This window comes from Leucoraja erinacea, chromosome 4 (genome assembly GCF_028641065.1).
Source record: "Leucoraja erinacea ecotype New England chromosome 4, Leri_hhj_1, whole genome shotgun sequence".
In the NCBI taxonomy this organism is placed as follows: domain Eukaryota; kingdom Metazoa; phylum Chordata; class Chondrichthyes; order Rajiformes; family Rajidae; genus Leucoraja; species Leucoraja erinaceus.
This window is the reverse complement of record NC_073380.1, coordinates 68,159,652-68,186,550: the sequence shown is the minus strand read 5'-3', so window position 1 is coordinate 68,186,550 and position 26,899 is coordinate 68,159,652. Positions and strand designations below refer to the sequence as shown.

At 43.2% G+C, this 26,899-nt stretch overlaps 2 protein-coding genes across 8 annotated transcripts in view; one reads left to right on the top strand and one right to left on the bottom strand.

Moving 5' to 3' along the window:
* LOC129696527 (putative leucine-rich repeat-containing protein DDB_G0290503) overlaps positions 1-179 on the bottom strand; it is a 402,087-nt gene extending 401,908 nt beyond the window's left edge. Inside the window, exon 1 of one of the 2 annotated variants that reach the window (XM_055634522.1) lies at positions 35-179. The gene's annotated coding sequence lies outside the window, so the exon portion shown is untranslated. Of the gene's footprint in view, positions 1-4 lie in introns of both variants that reach the window. The other variant, XM_055634523.1, reaches the window with a different exon arrangement.
* Positions 180-270: 91 nt separating this feature from the next.
* On the top strand, positions 271-20,987 carry pex2 (peroxisomal biogenesis factor 2). Of its 6 annotated transcripts, none has more exons than XM_055634528.1 (3): positions 398-537; positions 13,826-13,955; positions 19,275-20,923. In XM_055634528.1, exon 3 carries the CDS (start codon positions 19,292-19,294, stop codon positions 20,198-20,200), a length of 909 nt encoding a protein of 302 aa, XP_055490503.1. In that variant the 5' UTR covers positions 398-537; positions 13,826-13,955; positions 19,275-19,291; the 3' UTR covers positions 20,201-20,923. The 6 variants fall into 6 exon arrangements, with proteins under 6 accessions (XP_055490501.1, XP_055490503.1, XP_055490502.1 ...); XM_055634527.1 differs by lacking the exon at positions 398-537 and adding an exon at positions 12,878-12,939; XM_055634530.1 differs by lacking the exon at positions 398-537 and adding an exon at positions 13,484-13,502.
* Positions 20,988-26,899: the final 5,912 nt, after the last annotated feature.

Below are 26,899 nucleotides of genomic sequence, written 5' to 3'. Positions count from 1 at the left end.
CTACCCCCGTATACCCAACTTTGAATGCACCTACCCCCGTATACCCAACTAAACCGGGAGGGTGCAAACGCACATATCCTCCGTGCACCCAGTTCCGCCAGGGCGGTGCAAACGCACCGAACGTCCCACCGCACCGGGGTCGCGCTCCGACGTTTTAAACGCAGCTTCCAATCCAACGGAACCCCACCGCCCCCCGTCGCGCGACAGACAGCCGCTTCCGCGCGCTCGCCCGTGCACAAGGCCGCTCGAGAAGCCGCGCTCTAAACTTGAATGCGTCACTGCCGCCGCCGCCGCCGCCGCCGCCGCCTGCATTTGGGGAAGCAATTCACAGCCAATACAGAAGAAATAAAGCAAGAAAAGGGGCAAGTTTTGCGTTAATTGGGTGACATTTAATGCCAAAGGTCACCAAGCACTCGTTCTGCGACCGCCGGTGTTTACATATGCAAACCGACGCGCACGTGACCTCCGCGAGCTTCTGGCTTGCTCCGCGAGAATTCCAAAGTGCGGCTCGCCTTCCCGCGGCGTCGGCAGCAGCAGGTAACGTCCTTGCAAACCGTAAACACTTGTCTGATGTCTTGTAGGTGCATTTCAGAGCATATGCAATTTACCTTCTTGACACAACTTGCTCCATCTCGCTGGTGCACGGAAGGCCTCAGCGATTGTCTGATTCTCAATGAAAAAGAACGTTAAATTAATCCAAGGCCTATCTGCCGTACAATGTTTGTCACAAATCTGTTTTGCAACATGCGGTTTTCATTACATATCAATAGTGATCTCCCGGTTGCTAAACACTTCAACACCCCCTCCCATTCCCACACCGACCTTTCTGTCCTGGCCCTCCTCCACTGTCAAGAGTGAGGCCCAGCCCAAATTAGTGGAACAGCACCTCCGATTTCGCTTGGACTTATCTAACTTCAAGTAACTATTGCTTTCCCTCTTTCTCCACCCCACGTTCTCTGACTAGCTCACTCACTGTCCTCCTGAATAATTTTACTGTTTTTATGCTTCGTCAGCTTCCCCTCAGCCAATAATGAACCATTCTACATATCCCTGAACATCGTCTACTTTGATCTGTGGTTTTCACACCTTACCTTTCCATATCTAATTTACTTCGCCCCTGGCTCTCACTGAAGAAGGGTCTCGACCTGAAACGTCCCTCATACCTTCACTCCTGAGATGCTGCCTTGTCCTGCTGAGTTACTCCAGCATTTTGTGTCTTATCAATGTTATTAACCTTGCATTTTTTGGTAAATTATGTAAGTGATGACATTGAAGTTTATTTTCTTAAAAATAATAGATAATTATGCAAACATTAGACATTGTTAACCAAATAACAATAGGTTGCATCTGTGGTGGGAAATGGCCAGAGGACGTTTTGGGTGAAGATCGATGTGAGAGAAGTAGAGACTATGTCAGCTAATCTACACTTTGTCTTGGCTGTAAAGAAGGCAGTAGAGCACATTTTCACTATACAGTGCCACACCTGACGCCTGAAGAGTGTTTCTGATCTGTCGGACAGGTGTTTGGGGATTTTTCTTTATTATAGAGAGAATTCTTCTGTCATCAGCTGTGGAAATCTTCCTTGGCCTGCCAGTCCCTTTGTAATTAGTAAGCTCACCAGTGCTCTCTTCCTTCCTAATGATGTTCCAAACTGTTGATTTTGGTAAGCCTAAGGTTTGGCTGATGTCTCTAACAGTTTTATTCTTGTTTCTCAGTCTCATAATGGCTTCTTTGACTTTCATTGGCACAACTTTGGTCCTCGTGTTGAGGACCAATCAAATGCCTCAAAACTCATTGGCCAGCTGTTCATTCTACAGCAAGACAATGATCCCAAGCTAAAAAATGTTAAATTCTTGAGTGGCCAAGTCAATCACCTGATCTGATCCCAATTGAGCATGCCTTTTATATGCCGAAGAGAAAACTGAAGGGAACTAGCCCCCAAAACAGGCATAAAAGATGGCTGCAACACAGGCCAGGCACAGCATCACTTGAGACGACACCCGGCAATTGGTGTTGTCCATGAATCGCAGACATCAAGCAGTTATTGCATGCAAAGGAAATGTAACAAAATACTCTCTAGAATTTAGGAGATTGAGAGGGGATCTTATAGAAACTTACAAAATTCTTAAGGGGTTGGACAGGCTAGATGCAGGAAGATTGTTCCCGATGTTGGGGAAGTCCAGGACAAGGGGTCACAGCTTAAGGATAAGGGGGAAATCCTTTAAAACCGAGATGAGGAGAACTTTTTTCACACAGAGAGTGGTGAATCTCTGGAACTCTCTGCCACAGAGGGTAGTTGAGGCCAGTTCATTGGCTATATTTAAGAGGGAGTTAGATGTGGCCCTTGTGGCCAAGGGGATCAGAGGGTATGGAGAGAAGGCAGGTACAGGATACTGAGTTGGATGATCAGCCATGATCATATTAAATGGTGGTGCAGGCTCGAAGGGCCGAATGGCCTACTCCTGCACCTAATTTCTGTTTCTATGTTTCTATACATGACTACTTTCATTTACATAACATTGATGTGTCCCAAACATTATGGTGCCCTGAAATGGAGGGACTATGTATAAACACAGCTGTAATTTCTGCATGGTGAAATCAAAATGTTTGAAAATACCCTTTAATAAGATCTCACAACGTGCACTTTAACCACGTGCGATTTAAAAAAAAATAGCAAATCACAAATTGTGGAGTACAGAGGCAAATAAATTAATGATGACTCTTTGTCCCAAACTGTATGGAGGGCACTGTAGTATATGAATGAATTGATTGATAACTGAAATGTTTTGTTCTTTCATAATAGTTTTTTATTTAATACAGGGTCATCTTACTATTTCTCACCAGGAGACTTTGCCTTCTTTCCCTAATATCTCCTTTAAATGTCTAAATGTTTAAATATTTGAGGAGACTGAGGAAATTTGGCTTGTCTCCAGTAACACTTACAAACTTCAACAGACGCACCATAGAAACCATAGTGTCGGGTTGCATCACAGCTTGCCTTGGGAACAACTTTGCCCAAAACTGGAAAAAAAATGCAGTTTTTTAATGTAACCCAGTACATCACACACACAGACTTCCCACCGTTGACACCTCTACACTTAACTCGCCTTGGAAGTGTACCTTCTTTTCCCAGCTCCCGTCCAGCAGAAGGTACGGAAGCTTGAAAGCGTGCACCTTCAGACTCAGTCAGGAACAGCGTCTTCCCCACCATTGTCAGTCTTCTGAATGGTCCTTCCATAAGCTCTGGTACTGTTCCATCCGTCTTTGCCCCATTGAGGACAGTGGACTTTGTCTAAGGAACTGATGCACTACAATGCTGAGAACTATATTCAGCACTATATAACTTCCCTTTTGCTCTATCTATTGTACTTGAATTTGAACTGATTGTATCTATGTGTGGTATATCTGATCTGTTTGGGTAGCACACAAAATAAAGCTTGTCATTATACCTTGGTACATGTGACAATAATGAACCAAAACCTACATTTTGAGATTTAACAATCACTGGAGAGGACACCGGCTGAGTTACTCCAGCTTTTTATGTCTATCCTGGAATATATTAATTGATTCTAACAACTTTAGAGTAAAACAAGTCTGACTTCTCTCAAGCCAATTCAAAGGCATTTAAAATTTAGTAATTTGAAATTTATAAATTAAAATAATTTAATTTAGGTCAGACTACATACCAAGATAGTTTTCAGACTGTGGTTGTGACCAAATACTGAGCAAGTAAAAGATATCAGGAATAAGAATGATTGCTTGGAGAGATTTTGATGGAGCAGTTTGAAAACTGAAAAAAGATGCAGTGACAGGAAGAGAAATGCAGAAAACAGACAATGCAAATGAGTGCAAGATTGTGAATGGAAGGCTATAATTGATTGGAGGTCGTGCCTCGCCTTCCCCCTGCAGCAGTACTGGCACACCCACTGCTACGGCAACCCGCTGAGTCCTGCTCATACAAGAGAGGAGGGTGAAGAGAGAGTTGTGGCCAGTGCCGGATCGCCAGAGGTGGTCAACTGCAAATGTTAAGATTCAAGATGGCAGCGGCGGCAGATATAGAGAAACAAAGGTGCCGGTAAGCGGATTGGAGTCTTACCTCTTGTGCCCTCAAAACGCTCTGGATGCTTTGAGGTCCGCTGCAGAAGACGCCCCCAGGGCACGAAGACTGAACTGGCCAGCTGAGGCAAGGGTCGATGTCTTTAGATTGAAACATCGGTGAAGTGGGCCACTAAAGGCCCAGCAGCAACCTGGGGCCTGATTGAATTGGGTGTGTTCCAAGAGGCTGAGTGTACGGATTGGACACGCCTGCAACAGCACGCAATGGTGGAGGACACCATCTTTGCTTGACCAGGCCGACCCTGCAACACCACCAGGACAATGGGTCTTTATGGTGAAGTTAGGAACTCTACATTTAAAATAACTTTCAGACTTGAATCTTGATATTGAAAAGTTGTGTCAAAACATGGTGACTCCTGTATATTGTTTCATTGTATTATTCCTATACATTTGTACTTAACTGGGATTATGCTTACCCATTGTAGTACTTTTACTGAACTTTTCCAACTAATTCACTATAATATAATCAGAGAAGTAATGCAATATTATCAGAGGCTTCGTAATGAGCGGGAAACATTGAAAATATAATCTGTTTGGGAGAGAACAACCAAAGGTGTTTGAGGTATAAGGTTTGTAACAGGAATTGTGCTTTAGTAACAAGAACATGAGAATGGGGAATTTTTGGAATGAGAAATGGTTTATACGGGATTGCAGTACGGAAACTAAAGTTATAAAAAAAGCCCTTTTTTCTGTGACCAGATTACTTCTATTTTTGTTTTCTCCATTCTCTCTAAGTTATTTAACATTTTCCAACCAGTCACTTAGTCTTCCATCTCCGTTAAAATCTTGAAATACTCAGGTTCATTTTCCTGGCCCACTGGTCCCATTATTCATGTTGAGCATTGAAGTCACTTTTCTCTTAAATGCCTTTGGATTGGCTTGAGAAGTCATACTTTTTTTACTCTAAAGTTGTTAGAAGCAATTGATATATTCCAAGATAGACCTAAAAAGCTGGAGTAACTCAGCAGGACAGGCAGCATCTCTGGAGAGAAGGAATGGGTGACGCTTCGGGTCGAGACCCTTCTTCAGACTATTCCAGGAGGCAGTTCTCCTGACAATTTGTTGTCAATTTTCTTTTACCCATGAAATGCCTTGTTAGTTGTGAGCAGGAAAAAAGTAATAGTAATTTTCTAATGACCAGATTGTGTTCTACTAGGGTTTGCATGGGTAATAGCACAATTTGCCTCCAGCCAGATAATTTGTATAATATTTTCCACCTGGAGAAAATAGTGAGAACATTATCAATTTTCAGACTCCCCAGAGTATTGCTGTGAAATAGTGACGATACTTGAGAAAATTATAGTAATAGGATTCAGCTATTATTTTTTCTTAAACAAATATTTTGAAACCTCCATTCCCAGTTGAGCTACTCATTCCTAGCCTTCATATAGAAAGCATACATATTATTCTTTACAATAAATATATAATTTTACTCCACTTTTAAATGTTGCAGTATTTTGTTACTGTTCCGGATTTTGTCATTATTCTGGTATTCTAATAACCAGATTATATAAATTAATTTTGGCTCTTGACAAGGACATCTGTTAGTTGATATTCAATTCCTTTCACATTTATTTTCAATAAGCAGAATTTGGAAACTTTGATATTTTAACTTGGAGGGAGAATTAAAAAAGTTCTTTCATTTTTTGTATTTCAGATTAGTAGATGCAATTTATTTTAATTATTGCATGCGCAAATAGACTTAGTCTCCAAGCTCTTGTTGAATTCCTCGTAATCAAAGCAGACAACTTTTGTATAAACATATATGCAATCTTAGTGTAAATGCTGGAAATGTGCAATGGAGTGATATAACAAAACAACTGCAATGTGGAATGCCTTTAAAGACATAGTCAGGTCAAACCAAGAGGGATAACATTCAGATCTAGTGTCACCTGAATGAATCTAGATTAAAGTGAAAACGTCCAAGGATTGCAATTGCAAATATAATTTTAATATAATTTAATTATAAAGGGTCATCCTTGTATAGATTAGACAAATTCCCAAAAGAAAATGAGCAGATCAAAAAGTGTATGTGAAGAGATTGATGCTATGTATAAAATGCAATTAAAGAAAAATGATTTCTATGTGGAAGAAAAGAATAAGGCCAGGTCTCTCTACTGCCCATTCTCATACCAATCTTTTAGTCCTGGGCATCCTCCATTAGCAGAATGAGGCCGCATGCAAACTGCAGGAACTGCACCTCATATCCTGCTTGGGTAGTTTATAACCCATTGGAATGAACTTTGAATTCTCCAAATTCACCCACCCTCCTTGTTTCTCCCCGTCTCTTCCCTGTGCCCCACCGGATGTGAACCGATTTCTCTCACTAAACCGCCCCCTTTCTCTAGCTTCACAATTTATTCCTCTTTTCTCTTTATCTCACACCCATCATCTCATCTCTCGCCTTTGTCCACCCATCTGCCAATAACCCCACCCACCTTTATTTGTATCTATCTATCTCTTGGTACGCCTTGTCCACCCCTCATCTCTTTTCTCACGTTTCTATGAATGTTTCCCCCCCCCCCCCCCCCCCCCCCCCCCCCCCCCCCAACAATTAATCTGAAGCAGGATCCTGATCCGAAACATTGCCTATCCTGCCTGACCCATTGAGTTATTCCAGCACTCTGTCTTTTTTTTCTCTACTAAAAATGTTCAATGTTTGGCTAATTTATAGTCTTTGGTAAACTGCTACATTTCACACTGACCAGAAACAAGCACTGCAGGATTTAAGGGATATGTCCTATTTCTGAGAACAGTTGGTTATCAGTTGAAGAATACACTTCGTGGCGTCTTAAGCTGCCTCGGCATCCAAACACATAGACTGGAAATCAAGCTTCAAGTAATTCAATATGGTAATTAATGGTAATTAAAGAGTGGAGTACTCTAATGATTCAAATATGTTATTTTGGATCCCAAGTTTTGAGATATTCATGCAAGGAAATAACAACAAATGCATAATTATATTTTTTTTACTGTTGATAACGAGTTATTAAAACACATTTTACAGTCAGACCTTTTATTTGCCAAAAGCTTAATTTCATATTAGTTCATCTGATATCTGCTTGATTGTATCTGAGAGGACTAAACAGTTCACCTAAATAAGATATGAAGAACCACTGACAGCAAATTTAGGGTTTCTGAATTAAACTTTTAACAAGAACATTTTGTAGTTATTCTCTGTTGCCCAAGGAAACGAAGGTCAACACAAGTAGCTTATTAATGCAAAATCTAGGTTGATGGCTGTAGAAACATCACATAAACAACTACCTATGCTTGTTAACATATATGAGTAACAATAATGCTTCACTTAGTTTAAAAGGAAAATATTTATATTGAGAGACCAGTCAGTGTTAGAACTGAGAAGATGATGATTCCTAAATTCTGTTCTGAGAATTTGACTGGTGAAATAAAAGTGTATGGGTTATGAAAGTTTTAACAACTCCTATGAGCCACAAGGCTGCAGAGAGAATCATAGAACCATTGGGAAACATAGAAACATAGAAATTAGGTGCAGGAGTAGGGCCATTCGGCCCTTCGAGCCTGCACCGCCATTCAATATGATCATGGCTGATCATCCAACTCAGTATCCCGTACCTGCCTTCTCTCCATACCCTCTGATCCCCTTGGCCACAAGGGCCACATCTAACTCCCTCTTAAATATAGCCAATGAACTGGCCTCAACTACCCTCTGTGGCAGAGAGTTCCAGAGATTCACCACTCTCTGTGTGAAAAAAGTTCTCATCTCAGTTTTAAAGGATTTCCCCCTTATCCTTAAGCTGTGACCCCTTGTCCTGGACTTCCCCAACATCGGGAACAATCTTCCTGCATCTAGCCTGTCCAACCCCTTAAGAAAGTTGAGGTTTTGCATTTCTGTACAAAGACAGGTATAATGAAATGGTTCTCATTGGAGCAGGTATTTGGTATTTAGATAGAGTTGACGAGAGAAGGCTGTTTCATGTGGATGGTTGCAGTGGTTATGTCAGATATCATTGCAGATCATTTGGCAAATCACAATTTATTTGGACAAAGTTCATATGTTATGCGATTAAAATCCTTTTGGAGATTTTTTTTCAAGAATGCGTATGGCAGGGTAGTCGTGGGAGTCCAATGGACAGGATGTATCTGAATTTTCAGAAGGTATTCAGAAAGTTGCACAAAGTTGTACAAAATGGGATCTCTTACAATTAGGGTTCTTATTCGTGAAGGATTAGTGAATAAACAGAAAATATTTGGAGTAAGTAGAATATTTTGGCATTTAGGGTATTTAACTATTAAAGAAATTATGAAAATGCTGGAAGGATCAATTCTGGGAATCTGCTTTTTACAGTTTTTTTAATCTATAACTATGTAAAATTTCATGGAGTGATCATGCTCATTGCATCAATAAAATTAAACTATTGCATACACCTTCAAGTCTGTTAATATCCATATTTAATCGATGATTGAAAACAATAGGTCACCTTTAAATTACCTTTGTTGAAGCTGAAGTTGGAAAAAACTGTCCCTAAATTCATACTCCAGGAATGAGTAGGTTAGCATATGATGCGTGTTTGATAGTACTGGGCCTCTACTCGCTGGAGTTTAGAAGGTTGAGGGGGGGGGGACCTCATTGAAACTTACAGAATAATGAAAGGCTTAGTGGATGTGGAAAGGATGTTTCCACAGGTGTGAGAGTCTAGGAACATAGGTCATAGCCTCAGCATTAAAGGGCACTCTTTTAGAAAGGGGGTGAGGAGGGTAGTTAATATGTGTAACTCATTGCCACAGAGGGCTTTTGAGGCGAAGTCAGTGGATATGTTTAAGGCAGCTATAGACAAATTCTTGATTAGAATGGGGGTCAAGGTTTTTAGGGAGAAGGCAGGTAAATGGGAGAGATCAGCCATGATTGAATGGCAGGGTCAGGGCTCTCACTTAACTTTTTTTCCCTGTTGCCAGCCGGGCAACCTCGGCTGCTTTTTAGGTTGCCAAATCACAGTTTAGGTGGTCATTTAAGATGGCTTGCATGACGCGTGTGATAATGTGCTCGGACGAAGTGCGTAGTTACCAGTCGGAATTATGGTCAATGAAGCATTCACATATTATTTCTGCTTCAAATAAAGTCACAAACTAAACATATTCACCAATCAAGACATGATATACCACAATGACATGCAGCAAAATTATAATACAGTATCTCAATTCTTTTTACACATTGCAATGAATGCAATTTCTGTTATCTCTTTCCAATTACAAACAAAAATATGGTTATTCAGCATATGATCAACCTCGGTGAGACCAAGCGCAGGCTTGGCAATCGCTTCACACAACACCTCCACTCAGTTCGCAATAACCAACCTGATCTCCCGGTGGCTCAGCACTTCAACATCCCCTCCCATTCCGAATCCGACCTTTCTGTCCTGGGCCTCCTCCATGGCCAGAGTGAGGCCCACCGCAAATTGGAGGAATAGCACCTCGTATTTTGCTTGGGTAGTTTACACCCCAGCGGTATGAACATTGGCTTCTCCAATTTCAGGTAGTCCTTGCTTTCTCCCTCCTTCCCCTCCCATTCCCAGCTCTTCCACAGCCTACTGTCTCCGCCTCGTCCTTTCTTTTTCCCGTCCCCCATCCCTCACGACATCAGTCTGCAGAAGGGTCTCGACCCAAAACATCGCCTATTTCCTTCGCTCCATAGATGCTGCCTCACCTGCTGAGTTTCTCCAGCATTTTCGGCTACTCATTCACACAAGTTCTGTTATCCCACCTTCCTCATCCATTCCCTGCACATTAGGGGCAATTTTACAGAGACAAGTTAACCTACAAATGCCAATGCATCTTTGGGATGTGGGAGGAAACCCACACGCTTGCAGGGAGAATGTGCAAATTCAACACAGACAGTGCCCGAGAACAGGATCGAACACAGATATTTGGTGTGTGAGGCAGCAAGTCCACAAGTATTTTCCAACACACAAAAAATTATACGTTGATAACTTTGGTTACTAAAAAAAACCTATCAATTTTCAGCCTTAAATCTCTAAGTGACGCTATGTCCCCTTTTACAGCTACTGTATGTTTTAATTCAGTTCAAGGCTATTGGGGCAGAACATTGGCCATAAATTTGCTGCCTAAAATTGCCAGAGACCTGGAATTGATCCTGAATATGGGAGCTGTCTGTAAGGAGGTTTGTTTTCTCGTTTATAACATTATTTACAGAGTACTATGTTTACATATTCTGTTGTGCTGCTGCAAGTAAGTATTTCATTGTTCTAACTGGGATGCGAGAGAATAAAACACTCTTGACTTACGTCGCTAATGTGTGGGATAGAACTAGAGTACGGGTGGTCGGTGGGCCGAAGGGCCTGTTTCTATGCTGTATCTTTAAATTAAACTAAAAACACTAAAACCAGAGGAAATGTAAAGGAGGGTTTCTACCTGAAACGTCACCCAATCTTTTCAATCCAGAGATGCTGGCTGCTCCATGGAGTTCCCCCGCGCAATTGAAGCATGGAATAGTCTTCACCCTACCATAGGTACCAACCAAACGCAACTAAATTTAAGGTAGCTTTTTTTTCCCCAAGAACCCTTTTTTGCTTAAGTACAAGCCAAGAGTCAAGAGAGTTTTATTGTCATGTGTCCCAGATAGGGCAGTGAAATTCTTGCTTGCTGCAGCACAACAGAATATGTAAACATAATACAGAACAGGAGATAAAGGTTCAGTGTGTCTATATACTATAGACCATATATATACACACAATAAATAAACAGATAAAATGCCATAGACTGTTTCAGAGTTTGGAGTTTGGTGGTGGTGGGTCCACCAATTTAAATTCCATTTCGAATATTTTTGGAGGATCACGAAACCAAGAAGCAAGTTACTCCGGGGAGTTACTGCAGCTCCAGGGAGTGATTCTGCATTGTTTTTCAGCGGTCGCAGTGAGGCAGCGACTGGACAGCAATGGCGGCCAGAGCTCCCACAATGCAAAGGGGGTGAGAAAGTGGCTGACGCCGACCAGTTGCCATGGCAGTGCGCATGTGCAGGGCCGCACATGCGCACAGCCACGGCCGATGATGTGCTCGGCCGAGCGGAGACTCGCGACCCGAGCCGAGAGCTAACGCCGAGAGCGAGCACCGAGCGGAGACCCGAGAGCTAGCGGAGAGCCGAGAGCTAGAGCCGAGAGTTAGAACAGAGCGGAGACCTGTGAGCTAGCGCCGAGAGCTGAGACCCGGACACGGATGGCAGGCAGGTGTCCCGGTTGCTTGCCAAGCCGTGCAAAATGGCATGGCTTTTAGGTTGCCCAGCAAGGCTGTAAGTTGCCATTGGCCCCCGGGCAACCGTTAATTTCGAGCCCTGAGGGTGGACTCGATGGGCCGAATGGCCTAATTCTACTCCTATAATTTATGAACTTTTTATATCACAATAATATTTGACACAATTTCAACAATGCATCTTTATTGTTTGTTTCCTTCTTGAAATCAAGGTGGCTGCCTATCCCACTGAGTTACTCCAGCATGTTGTATAAACCAGCATCTGCATTTCCATCTAACACATGGAATTGATGGAATTTGTATGGATGGTAAGCAGTGCCTGTCTAGGCAGTGTAGTTTCTGTAACAACTATTCTGTCAGCCGAATCTTTGGCTTAATACCATCAATAACCTCAAGAAGTGCTTATTTTTCCTACATAAATCTGCTGAAATCACTGGTTGTTTATGTGGTTTGAATATCGTGAAAGACCTACAAAATGTCAGAAAACTGACTTTTCCAAAGCTTGAAGCTTTGAAAATTTAAATGTGTTTTTTTTTAAAGGAAAAACTATTGACAGAAAACTCTGATGGTAATAGATCCCCAAGTACATCCTGGGAGCTTGTCAATAGAAATGTAGCTATTGATAGAAGCCTGTGGGAAACGTCGTTCTGACTGCCGTACATTTGTGTGATCTCTAAATCATAACTACATTAATATTGACAAGCTCCTGACAATAGCCACATTACTATTGATAGGTTCCTGTCAATAATATGCTCCCAAATAAAATGTATTAATTCATAATTTGTAAACTACTCAATAACTGCATTGAGGGAAAAATATATCTGGGGAAGTTCCTGTTCCCACAGTGAATTACTGTTCTAATTAATATGGGTTGTGAAATACGTATATATATATATATATACAAGATCAGTGTTGCTGCTGGAGCTTGTAGTTACTACAGCTCTGAAATGCAGATATATAAATGACATAGAAATCCACAAATATTGTATTTGCTTTGTGTAGATTACATAAGGTCTACCATTCTACTTAAAAGTTGGTGAAATGTAAACATTCTGAAAATTTTATTTTGATGATAAATCATTGAGCCAGTAGGGGATTTTATTTTACCAAAAAATGATTTAATTCTAAAATAGTTGTACTTCTGGGAAGGGAAAAAGAGATTTTCTAAAGGTACAAACCAATGGAAAGAGATGATCTTGGCAATCGGGCTGCTAATTTCTGCAACAATTCATAATTTGTTAACTACTCAATAACTGCATTGAGGGAAAAACATATTAAATGCCATAAAATATTCAATTACTTTTCCATAGTAGCAAGTGATGAATCTAGCTAGAAGTAACACACCTTAATAAACAACCAAATAATTTTCCTTGATGGTACTTACACCCTTTTGAAATTGGGGTTGTATTCCACATGGAAGCATTCAAATACTTTAACTCTCATTGCTGTTCCTTAAATGGTCTGCAAACAAAAATATTGTGGATCAGAACCAGTCTCTCAGGAATCTTCTTTTTGCTGTAGAAGCACAAGATCAAAAAGAAAATGAGGCGCCCTGTATAAATGCTGTCGTGTTGTAGAATAGTAAGTAAATTTAATATCTGCCCTTCGTTCATTCATGGAATTTGTGGATAATTATTCAGTATAATGTGGGAGAATAATTAATTAACGATTATTGCCAAACATGGTTTTTTATTGTTCTGGAAGTTTAAAAATTGATGAGTAACTTTTTTTGTTGTTATAGCAACAAGGTTTTAGTGATGACAAGTCAATTAGTTATGCATGAATTGCAAGGATTTTAATAAGACTCTTGAACATTTGATGCAAGCTTTCTTATGTTTACATTTTAAAAATGCACTTGCAGCTTGCAATCAAATCTGATGATTGTTTGAGGATTCGAATATATACAATTTCTAAAATGTAATACTAATTGAATTGTGATACTAAATGAAATGTAATACTAATTACAGACTCAAGCCCAGCTGCCTAACCCAAACCTAAAAAGTCCTGGATATGTATGTCAAGTTTGGGTCGAGTCTGGTAATAAAACAATTAGCTTATGAGCTTATGTTGGAGTTGACAGGAACAGCTCTTTATAAAGAAAATCTACCCAAGTAAATGCCTGGAAGTAGCTGGAAGAGAAGTAGGTAAAATATGAAACTGTTTCCTTTCTAAATATGTGCCTTCCTTGTAGAATGTAGACACAAAATGCTGGAGTAACTCAGCAGGACAGGCAGCATCTCTGGAGAGAAGGAATGGGTGACGTTTTGGGTCTAGACCCTTCTCTCCCTTGTAGAGTCTGGCTACATTACTTGACCCAAAGCAAATTAAAAACAATGGTGACCTTAGGCTTCATTGAGGTTTGCATTGGTTATGTTTTAAATTTAAACCCATAAAGCCTCTAATTTATACCTATTTATATACATTTATTTTCCTGTGACGTGTGTTATTTGCCTTTCTTCCATCCTAGTGTTCTCATTCATTCGGATTTCTCATCACTGCCATTGGCATGGGTGCTGCTTGTTGTCCAGAAACTTTCTTCCTCAACTCTCCTGCACCACAAAATCCATTTCTTTGACATTCTGTGCTTCAGTAGCTTGGTAAGCAATTTCATCTGCTAATATTCCTAGAGGTGGTTTGAATATCATGAAAGACCTACAAAATGTCAGCTTGAAGCTTTGAAAATTTAAATGTGTTGAGCACCTTTATTTAGATGTAGTGCTATATTATTTCAAATTGTTAAATGTAATAATTATGCAGCACCTTGAATTTCATACCAGGAGAATTTAATTGAATTGTTAATTTCAATAATTGGTTTCCTTGCTTCATAGATATGGACTGAACAGTAAATCTCTTTTACTTCTATCTCATCAATGGTTTCAAACCTTTAAAATACAATTTCTGTGACACTAGTTGAAATCTTAGCCTAAGAGTGTATTTCTTCATCATGGTACTGATTTAGTCCTCACCCAATAATGCCAATATCATTTAACAACCAAAGGTAAATACGACAACATAAAAAAAATCCATAGCATTAAGTGATTAGTAAATTAGATTAAAGGTAGACAAAAATGCTGGAAAAACTCAGGGGCTGAGGCAGCATCTATGGAGCGAAGGAATAGGCGATGTTTCGGGTCGAGACCCTTCTTCAGACTGATGTGGGGGAGGCGGGAAAAAGAATGGAAGAGGCGGAGAAAGTAGGATGTGAGACAGCTGGGAAGGGAAGGGGAAGGAGGGAGAAAGCAAGGACAACCTGAAATTGGAGAAGTCAATGTTCATACCGCTGGAGTATAAACTACCCAAGCGAAATATGAGGTGCTGCTCCTCCAATTTGCGGTGGTACCAACTCTGGCCCAGGACAGAAAGGTTGGATTCGGAATAGGAGGGGGAGTTGAAGTGCTGAGCCGCCGGGAGATCAGGTTGGTTAATGCGAACTGAGCGGAGGTGTTGGGCGAAGCGATCGCCAAGCCTACGCTTGGTCTCACCGATGTAGAGCAGTTGACACGTGGAACAGCGGATCCAATAGATGAGGTTGGAGGAGGTGCAGGTCAACCTCTGCCTCACCTGGACTGCTTGGGTCCTTGCACCTGAAAATAAGATTTTCTTAGTGTAGTTTAGAGAAACAGCATGCAAACCCGGCCTTTGATTCACCGGGTCGACGCCAACCAGCAATTACCCATACATCAGTTTTATCCTTCACTCCAGGAGCAATTACAGAATTTACTTGCATTTCTTTGGAATGTGGGAGAAAACCAGAGCACCTGGAGAAAACTGACACGGTCACAGGGAGAACGTTTAAACTCTATGCAAACCGCACCCATAGTTAGGATCGAACCCGGGTCTCTGACACGGTAAGGCAGCAACTATATTGCTGCACCACTGTGCTATTCTTCTCGTAGCTTCTCATATCTTCTACAATAGCTTAAATATGAGTTTTATTCATATTTTTACCAATAGCAAGCATTTGATTCGTGATGAAGAACATTTTTTGTTAAATTAATCTTCTTGTGTATGGCGTGCGCAGCCTAAAGTTGTAGGACAACTTGTTCTATTTGATCTTACTTGATTGTGCACGCCGGGTTGATTGCATTCGTCGAAACAGGGCGGACCATGTGAAGGTTGCAATCTCCCACCCCTTAAATTAATCTGAATTAGCTTTATGGATGGAGATGTATGAGTATTGGTGAATAAGGCTGGGTGTCATCCTTGGTTCCTGTTCTGGATTCACAATTAATACCCCTGAACGAAATTTAAAAGAGCCAACTCCAGTTAATTGAACACAAATTTAACTCCAACGATTTGAATATTTGAGCTGCATTGCCAGAGATTTCTTCTTTTGCATGGACATTAAAACATCCTATCTGACCTTTGAAAAATGGTCATTTGAGAAAAGCAAGCAAGTTTTTCAGCAACAGTATTAATCTCTTAACCCATTTTTACCTCTTCCACCCATCATCTACATTTGCTCACACACTTGACATTTCTCATGCTTAAATTCCTCTGACTCCTTGTTTTATCACATTTCAAAGAGAATACGTTCTTGTATCCCCCTGTCTTCTTGTTTTTTAGAACATTGGGCATCACTCATCCTTCCATTTTAAGCCAAAACATTGCTCCCAACTGTTTAGGCTCACTTCAGAATACAGACCCTCTGCCTCACCTGGAAAGACTGCTTGGGTCCTTGCACCTGGAAATTAGATTTTCTTAGTGTAGTTTAGAGAAACAGCATGCAAACATGCAATACACTTGTTAATTGTAGGATTTTCACACTATGCCTTATAACTTGTTGAATAAATATCAGAAAACTGTTAATTAGTTTTAGGCAATTAATTTGTTTCTAAGTGCGAGAACTTTTGACATATTGACAAAAACTAATGATGTAGTTTCTTTGTGTTATTATGCTTTGAATTAACTTGCTCTACAACTTTCGCCAAAGTAAATGGTTAGCTAAGAACCTTCTTTAAAAATATTTGTATCAAGAACATGCGGTGAAGACTGTTTTAAATTAAGTAATTAAATCTTTGGCTGTCCCAGTAATGGAATTTATATTGCCATATCACATGGATATTCAATGGGAATCAAATATTATGCTGCTGCTAACTGACTCCTATTAAATTGAATTTCTTGTATTTGCACACAGTACTGTACGTGCAGCAAATTCTTTTTCTTCAATTTACGTGCAGGATATCGAGATACAGGTGCACAACCTTTTATCCGAAAGCCTTGGGACCAGACATTTATCGGATTTCGGAATTTTTCGGATTTCGGAAGAAGATTTTTAGCGTAGATTAGGTAGGTAGGTAGCGCGGGCGGCTTGAAAAGTCTGGAGCGGCTGCCTCTTCCCGGGAGACCGGGGAATCATTGTAAATCATTGCTTAAATGTTAGTCAGTTAGTTTGGAGGGATTTTATGCGGCGCTCCAAATGCAGCGCGGCCCGCGGCCGGACGCCCGCAGCCCTAGCTCCGCGATGTTGGGAGTCGGCGGCATCGCAGCGCTGGGATACCAGCGGGGAGCGGTCAATGCCTTAACCGGGTCGCCGTGCGGTATGCTACGGAGCGCTGTGGCCGCCGACTCCCAACATCGCGGAGCTGCGGCTGCGGGCGTCCGGCCGCGGGCCGCGCTGGAATTGGAGCGCCGTGCAGCCAGGGGTAGAGTTGCTGGGGTCGGAGCTACAACCGGCGCGGCCCGCGGCCGTACGCCCGCAGCCCCAGCTCCGCGATGTTGGGAGTCAGCAGCCACAGCGCTCCGGAGCTTACTGCACGGCGACCCGGTAAGGCATTGCCCGCTCCCCGCCTCTCCGACCAGGTAGGGGACTAGGAATTAAAGTTTCCCCCTTCACCCCCCCCCCCCATTCACATAAAAGCCCTCCAAACTAACTGACTAACATTTAAGCAATGATTTACAGATGTTTAAGTGTCTCCCCGGTCTCCGGGGAGGAGGCAGCCGCTACAGTGGTACAGACCTGGGTTGACCATGAGTCGTTTCGGGTCAAGTTTGGCGCAAAACGCGAGCTTTGGTGTACAGACGACATCCTGGAAAAAATGTCCGGTTTTCAGAGCTTTTCGGTTTCCGGAACTCCGGATAAAAGGTTGTGCACCTGTAGTAATCAAATATTTTGTAAAACTATGACTAATCTTAAAATTATCGGTTGATTTTAAAAAAACAATGTTCATCAAGGCTGGCACTTCAGTACAGTACTGGAAAAGTGTTGTCCAGTCAGAGATGTTGGTTTTTAGATTAGATGTTAAACTAAAGCCCTGTTTTGCATGAGATACTGAATTAAGATTCAATCTACTAAGAAGTGAATTTATATAACTAAAGAGTACAGAAGTTCTACTGGGTAACCTGGCCAATATTTATCCCTCACTAAACGTTGGTTAATGAAACAGTTCATCTCATGCTTATTATACTGCTGTTTATGGGAGGTTGGCGTGTCTGCATTGCCTGATATGTTTCTTCTGTTACAATGTTGACTGCGGTTCAAAGTATTTTCATTGCTTGTAAAGCAATTTGACACTATTGAAACGGATATGTTAAGGAGCTATATAAATCCTTCATCATTGCATAATTTTGGTAAATGTCTGTAAATAGATATCTTTTATTAGGTTTGTTTGCTATTATTACTGATTTACTGATGTATAGCAATTAGTCGTCATGAGTGGTCACAATCCTCCCCTTTCTGCTTCCCGCAGAGACCGTTCCCTCGGTAACTCCCTGGTCACTTCGTCCCTTCCCACCCAAACCACCCCCTTCCCTGGTACTTTTCCTTGCAACCGCAGGAAATGCTACACTTGTCACTTTACCTCACCCCTCGACCTCATCCAAGGATCCAAGCAGTCTTTTCAAGTGAGGCAGAGGTTCACCTGCACCTCCTCCAACTTCATCTATTGCATCCCCTGTTCCAGGTGCCAACTGCTCTACAGTTGGTGAGACCAAGCTCAGGCTTGTCGATCGCTTCGACCCAACACCTCCGCTCAGTTCGAAATAACCAACCTGAACTCCCGGTGGCTCCGCACTTCAACTCCCCCACCCATTCAGAATCCGACCTTTCTGTCCTGGGCCAGAGTGAGTACCACTGCAAATTGGAGGAGCAGCACCTCATATTTTGCTTGGGTAGTTTACATCCCAGCGGTATGAACATTGACTTCTCCAATTTCAGGTAGTCCTTGCATTCTCCTTCCTTCCCCCCCCCCCCCCCCCCCCCCCCCCCCCCCCCCCCCCCCCCCCCCCCCAGCTCTCCCCACAGCCTGCTGTCTCTGCCTATTTCCTTTCTTTTTCCCGCCCCCGTCCCACCCAACATCAGCCTGAAGTAGAGTCTCGACCCGAAACGTCGCCTATTCCTTCGCTCCATAGATGCTGCCTCACCCGCTGAGTTTCTCCAGCACTTTTGTCTACCTAGGATTTGACACCGATCACTTCAGTCTTCGGTTTTTGGGAAGCATGGGTTTGAAATACACTTAGCTTTTCACCCATTCAGGGCAGTACTTGGGGGGGATTTGAAACTGCATTTATTTCATTAATTACTTTCTTACCATTTAGCTTCTAGTGTAGTTTAGTGAAAAAAAATGAACACAATTGACAATGAAAACATTGGACAAAATGTGATTTTTAAAAATTAACACTTTCTACTAAGCGTAATTAATAAAAGCACACTGATGTACATTTTCAACTTCCAATCTCTTATACACTCTTCATTCAACCACCACTCCCAAAAAAAAGAAAACACTTTGTAACTTACTCACACGTTACTTACCAGGTGACTTATGTCTTACATAATTTTCAACTTTACGATTTGTTTATATTACATTCTGTTTATGACTATTCTATGGCATTAGTCTTTGCACCTGAACAAATGAAGTTTCTGTTTCAAATAATAGTAAAGCATCAAATTTTCATCTCTTTGTTTCTATTTTCACTAGATGCCATTTATGGGAACATGGATTCCATGGAAGACCATTTGGATACCCTAACTCCAGTTTTAAGAATAAGCCAGCTAGATGCTTTTGAACTGGATAGAGCCTTAGAACAGCTCATTTGGTCCCAATTTGCCCAGTGTTTCCAATGTTTTAAACCTGGCCTGCTTACAAACTTTGAACCAGAACTGAGAGCATTTCTGCAATTTTTACTATGGAGATTTACCATCTATTCTCAAAATGCAACAGTTGGTCAGGCACTTCTGAACATCAGATATAAAAATGATTTGTCCCAGGGACAAAAGTACAAACCAATGAGTAAACGTCAAAAGCTATGGTATGCATTATTCGCCATTGGGGGGAAATGGCTGCAAGAGAGAGCCCATGATTTATTTAGTAATCGTTCCCCAGAGTCGGTTATCCACAAATTTAAATATTCCATTACTTTTATAACTGGACTTTTAAGAGTTGCTGGACTACTGAATTTTCTCATCTTTCTTCAGAGGGGTAGATTTGCTACTTTTCCAGAAAGACTTCTAGGAATCAGAGCTGTTTTCTGCAGACCGCAAGGTGTTCGCCAAGTTGGCTTTGAATATATGAATCGCGAACTGTTATGGCATGGATTTGCTGAATTCTTAATATTTCTTCTGCCACTGATTAATACCAGAAAACTGAAAGTAGTTGTTTCATCGTGGTTTCTTCCTGTAGGTCATCTCCATCATAATGACGGCACACTATCAATCCACTGTAAAGAATGTGCGATTTGTGGTGATTGGCCAACTATGCCTCATATAATCGGTTGTAAGCATGTTTTTTGTTATTATTGTATTCAAAGTAATTACTTGTCTGATGCTGACTTTACTTGTCCAAAATGTAGCACTGAAATCCACATTATTGAACCTTTGATATCAAACATTCACCAATTAATCTAAATTTGCATAAATCCAATTTTGGAATTTGAACACATGATCTCGAATGATTTCTGAATGCATAATTGCAGTACAAGTCCGCCCATTTCTAGAACTTCCACTCTTCAATTTGCTTACCATTTTCAGGTTACTGTCTACATCCCTGTGTCATAACCAGCTCCCTCTTTAATATCTTCAATACTTCTGCTTCACTTGAGTGCATGTGATCTCTCTGAGAACTTCCAGGTGTCATTCTCTTTGATAACGTTTTGATGATGAGGTCTTCAGATGGTTCCATGGGCAGCCTTTTGCTGATGACAATTGAAGGTATTTGGACTAACAGCTTGGGAAGGCCCAGCTCAGTATTGTGGTCCCTGGAGTAAAGGATACTGTTCTTGCTTCATGTGGCAGGTGAAGGATTTCCTTCGTATTAAAGAGTTTGTTAAGTTCTCCAAGGCAGTAATGGAAGGCTTATGTTAGATGATCGTATAATCTGGAAAACGTGAGGGTCTTAAACCCCTTCAGAAGATTAAATTGTTTATCTTTGGACCATTTCAGGTTCTTGAACCATCCAACCAACTGCTCATAACTAGATCATCAATCTAACACCTAATTAAAACACCGCAAAATTGGAGGAACAGCACCTCATATTCCGTTTGGGGAGTCTGTCCTGGGTCTCCACCATGGCCACAGCGAGCAGCAGCACCGGAAATTGGAGGAACAGCACCTCATATTCCGTTTGGGGAGTCTGCATCCCGGGGGCATGAACATCGAATTCTCCCAATTTTGTTAGTCCTTGCTGTCTCCTCCCCTTCCTCAGCCCCCCTGCTGTCTCCTCCCATCCCCCAGCCTTCTGGCTACTCCTCCTTTTCCCTTTCTTGTCCCCACCCACCCCCGCCTCCGATCAGTCTGAAGAAGGGTTTCGGCCCGAAACGTTGCCTATTTCCTTCGCTCCATAGATGCTGCTGCACCCGCTGAGTTTCTCCAGCTTTTTTGTGTAACCTTCGATTCTCCAGCATCTGCAGTTCCCTCTTAAACACTGTGTATACTCTACTGCGTTATCTCTTCAAGATATGCCTACCTTGAAGAAGTTCTCCTCTTCTCTCCGGAGACAGTTTCACAACCTCCTCTCTAACTGTCCCCCATCTGTGATCCCTCCTGCCCTCCAACTGTACGACCACATTCTTACCCAGACTCGATACCACAGCCACATCTGCTTCCTCGGGGCCTGCCTGCGCCTCCATCTCATACCCCATGGCTTCCAGCTACAGTTCCCTACCTCCCAGTTCGGACCCCAACCGGACCATCGGTACCGACTGGCCATCCACCGGCATACCCAGCAATTCTCCAACCGGGCACTGAGATCCACCCTGGCCGCGATGCACCGGCACCAGCAGGACCTCGCGTCAACACTCCCTGAACTTCAGGCCTCACTAACCCAGATCTGCAACGGACCCCAATTATATTTTATCCACCGGAAGATCCACCTCTTCAATCAACAATTCCTGGCCCATCTGAACTCCACCAAGGACCTCAAATTATCCCGCCTCCAGGCCGCTCCCGACGACCCGCAACACCCGCAGACTCCGGGCCCCGACTCTGCCCTGCATCGCCTGCCCGAGTCCCGCGACGCCATCTTGGCCACGAGGAGCGCCTTCAACACTAACCAGGATGCCGCCTTCACCGACCTCCCCGTTGATGCTGCCGCCGCCGACCCTCACCTGCCCACCGATGACGCCCAGCCTTGCCGCTACGGTAACTCGGACTTTCTTCTCCCCGCCGATTCCTCCGACCCTCGCCGCTCTCTGGGACAACCTAGCCTCATCGCCGCACCGGGCCTACCCAACGCCGCCGCCTCACTGGCCCCCCCCAATAACGCCGCCGGACCCGACCTACTGGGCATCGCCGCCGGACCCGACCCCGACCTACCGGGCATCGCCGCCGGACCCGACCCCGACCTACCGGGCATCGCCGCGGGACCGGGGCTTTCCCAGCATGGCCGCTGCATCGCAACCCGCTCATCTCGTCGCGTTCCCGGGCTGGCCGAGCCTTGCCGCCATGCCGACTATCCGCCCACCGGGACCTCCCACACACCGCCCGCGGACCCCGACTCAACCGCCCATCGACGCCGACCTTCGGATCCGCTGACCCGCGCCCCCGGACTCTCACCATCGGGTCCGCTGACCCGCGCCACTGGACTCTCACCATCGGGTCCGCTGACCCGCGCCACTCCACCTCCCTCCAACAACCCACAGCCGTCGCCTTACCTGGAGCCTGGACTCTCCACTGGGCCTGAAGCCCTCACGCTGCTTACTCCCACTCTCCTGGGCTTAACTCCACTGGGTCCTAGTGCCAGTCGACCCAGCCTGGTCTACCTCAGTGGCATTTCGACTGAGTCTCCACCCCCCACCCCCTCTAACTGTGTGGCCCCTGCTCTTCCCCACCCACACCACAGCCGTCTCACCCCCCCACCCCCTGACCACCCACCACCCCCCCACCACACATCGCCTCGTCCCCACCTGCCTTCCTCCGGCCCCAACCCCCATCCCTGTCGAGTGTTCACCATCCCCCCCCGACCTCCCCCTCTCCAACACCGAACGGTCCGTCCTCAACAGAGGTCTTACCTTTGTCCCCCTCCGTCCCCACCTCAATGAATTCCGCGCCCACCACGACTTGGAGCGCTTCTACCGTCGCCTCCGCCTCACAGCTTTCTTCCATGGGAAGGAGTCCTCGCCCCCCACTGATGACCCCTTTTCCCGTCTCCAACGCACCCCCTCCTCGTGGAACCCCCCTCGTGGCCAATTTCCGGCTTTAGAACTTTTTATCAATAACTGCCGTCGCGACATCAACCGCCTCAACTTCTCCACTCCCCTGTCTCACTCCAATCTCTCACCACATGAACGTTCTGCCATCGACTCACTCCGCAACAACCCAGATTTGGTTATCAAACCCGCTGACAAGGGAGGTGCCGTGGTAGTCTGGCGCGCCGATCTCTACAAAGCTGAGGCCACGCGCCAACTATCGGACACCTCTTCCTACTTACCCCTGGACCATGACTCCACTGACGAGCACCAGGCCACCATCTCCAGCACCATCACCAACTTCATCCACTCCATTGCCCTACCCGACCGAGCCTCCAACCTCATCGTTCCCCAGCCCCGCACAGCCCGATTTTACCTTCTCCCTAAAATCCACAAACCTGATTGTCCCGGAAGACCCATTGTCTCCGCCTGTTCGTGCCCCACCGAACTCATTTCCAAATACCTTGACTCCATCCTATCACCCTTGGTTAAATCCCTCCCTACCTATGTTCAAGACACCTCAGACACTCTCCGTCGTCTCCGCGCATTCAATTCTCTAGGCCCTCACCCCCTCATCTTCACCATGGACGTCCAATCACTATACACCTCCATCCCCCACCACGATGGTCTCACAGCCCTCCGGTTCTTCCTCGACCAGAGAAGCAACCCATACCCAGCCACTGACACTCTCCTCCGCCTAGCGGAGCTGGTCCTTACCCTCAATAACTTCACGTTCGACTCCTCCCACTTCCTCCATTTTATAGCTATTATACCTATTTTATACCTATCTTAGACTCAAATAGCTGTTATATTTCTATTATTTTTTAAAGCTCAGATTTTCAAATATTACTTGACTTTAAAATCTATTTTGCATCTGCTAAGATATCCGCTAGAGTAGTTATTGTCTCGGCAATCATTAAAAAACATTCTCCCTGCTTTTCCTTTTTTAACCTTTTAACTAAAGTTTTAGTGAATAAATTATAAATTATGTGAATTTTATTTTTTTTGATGCCAACTCTTTAACAACGTGTTATCTGAAAGAAAGCTAAATTTATTTGGATGTAAATATATGTGTATAATTAGAAAATGTTTAGAATTAATAATATGATAAATGATGTCTATGTTTGATCTGTTAAGCTAAGAATAGTAATTATCGTTTTCTGAGAGAAAATATTATAAATTACTGCCACAGAAATTGAACCATTTACTATTTTTTCACTATTGGGATGAATCATTAAATTTATTTGTTATTTTAGTACTATTGCCACTTCTGCTTTGTATCTTATATCATATACTTTTATATCATAAAAAAAATCATGGTGAGCAGCAGTTTTTATTTCTGGTCACTGGCAATAGGTGATTCATCAGTTTTCCTGAGGAACCAATTTCATTGCAGCTATTCAGTAGATTCGAATTTTGCTAAATTGAGTTAGAGAAAGGTGACAGCAATAAACTGCCAATCTGAGGAATGTGAGAAAAGAAAAACTGTTGCATTAACACAGTGAAATACCATTTGCTGCATTACTTTTAAAAAAATAATCAAAAGGTAATCAGCCTGTTATTTCCTTATTCCTTTTCTCGTAAATGTACTTTATTGTGCAAATCTGAGATGATGTCCAACAATTAGACCACAATAATTCAGTATATTATTTCTTAGTTTTTCCTTTATTGAAAAGTATTGTTCGTGACATTGATAAGGAAAATATATATCGAATTAAAAGTTATAAAGTATCCAAGATAGACACAAAATGCTGGAGTAACTCAGCGGAACAGGCAGCATTTCTGGAGAGAAGGGATGGGTGACGTTTCATGTTGAAAACCTTCTTCAGACTGATGTCGGGAGAGTGGGTGGTACAGAGATAAAATGTAATCGGAGGCAGTAAGACTGTTCAGGAAACTGGGAAGGAGAGGGGATGAAAAGAGGAAAAACAAGGGTTACTTGAAGTTAAAAGAAATCAATGTTCATACCGCTGGGGTGTAAGCTGCCCAAGCAAAATATGAGATGATCGTCCTCTAATTTGCACTGGGCCTCACTCTGACAATGGTGGCCCAGGACAGAAAGGTCAGTGCGTGAATGGGAGGGGTAGTTAAAGTGTTGAGCAACCGGGAGATCAGATAGGTTTAGGCAGACTGAGTGGAGGTCGCCGAAACTGCGCTTGGTTTCTGTAATTTAGTATTTATTTACATTTAGTATTTATTATACAGGAGTCCACACCTGGAAGAGCGGATACAGTAGATGAGTTGGAGGAGGTGCAAGCGAACCTCTGTCTCGCCTGAAAAGACTGTTGGGGTCCTTGGATGGAGTCGAGGGGGGAGGTATAGGGACAAGTGTTGCATCTCCAATGGTTGCAGGGGAAAGTACCTGGGGAGGGTGAGGTTTGGGTGGGAAGGGACAAGTTGACAAGGGATTTTCGGAGGGAACGGTCTCTGAGGAAAGCAGAAAGGGGTGGAGATGGGATGTGCGGCTGGTGGTGGGATCCTGTTGGATTATAAAGCATCCATACCAGTAAAAAAGAATGTGCACTTTATTTGAACATTGAGATGAACACAATATTTCATATATGTTAACTAGACTGCTTATAAATATCACAACAACTTCTTCAGAGCTTGGTTTGTCCTGTGGTTGCGTGTGAGGATAAGAAGTACTCATGGTTTGTAATGTTGAGGCAAGTATAATGCTGAATGCAAAGTGGTTGGTGTTTTCGGGACTGTGAACAGTTAGATGTTTACTAATGTTAACTGACACTGCTTGATGGCAGGCGTTGCAGGCTCCAGCATGTATAGCAAGATATTTAAAGTCCCCATTGTTCTCAAAACTTTACAACAGTTGTTCATTCCTATTTCTTTATATTATTTTGGTCTTTCTGAAATAATTTCATCTTGCTGTGTATATTGCTCTCTGCTCTAAAAACGTTCCCAAATTATAGTTTGCATCCCCTGCAAATAGACCGCTTCCCGGAGCTCCCGCAACGCGACTTCTCCAGCCCGTGTCGAGGGGTTGGAACGACCCGGAGCGGGACCGTACATCGCCCGGCATGGCTTCATGGCCGTGGGACATTCCAGCGCCCGCCGGGGGCTTCAACATTGTGACTTTTAGACCGGGCGCGGGGCCGTAAATCGCCCAGCACGGCCTAAAATGGCCGTGGGACTTAGCATCACCCACCTGGGGCTTGGACATCGGGAGAGAAATGGAGAATAGGGGAGAGAAAATACTTTGCCTTCCATCACAGTGGGTTCACTGTGATGGATGTTTGTGTGAATTAAATTGTGTGTATGCCTGTAGGAAATTGTCTTTGTTTGTATGGCTGTGGAAACGGAATTTCGTTTGAGCCTCACTGAGACTCAAATGACAATTAATGGTATTGTATTGTATATGGGTAGCTTGGCATTCAGTAATGATAATATCACAAGAGTCAGTGCTGGTTACTCAGCTATTTACAAAATCAACATCTCTAACTTCAAGTAGCCTCTGCCTTATCTCTCCATCCCTCCCTCACCCAAGTCACACCAGCTTCTCGTTCTCACCTAGCAAACAGCCACCAAGGACCTGTTTCCTTTATCATCGTTACTTTTTTGCATATCTTTCATTCATTTGTTCTATATCCCTCTACATCCATCTATATTTCTCGTTTCCCTACCCTCACTAGTCTAAAAAAGGGTCACGACCAAAAATGTCACTTATTCCTTCTCTCCAGAGATGTCTCGTTGTGTCTATCTTCGGTTTTAACCAGCATCTGCAGTTCCTACAAAGTATTGCCTTAGTGGGTGACTTTAACTTCCCCAATATTAGCTGGGACTTGCTAAATGCCAAAGGCTTGGACGGGATAGAATATGTGAGGTGTATCCAAGAAGGTTTCTTGAAACAGTAGGTGAATAGTCCAATCCGAGAAGGGAACATACTGGGCCTTGTGTCAGGAAATGA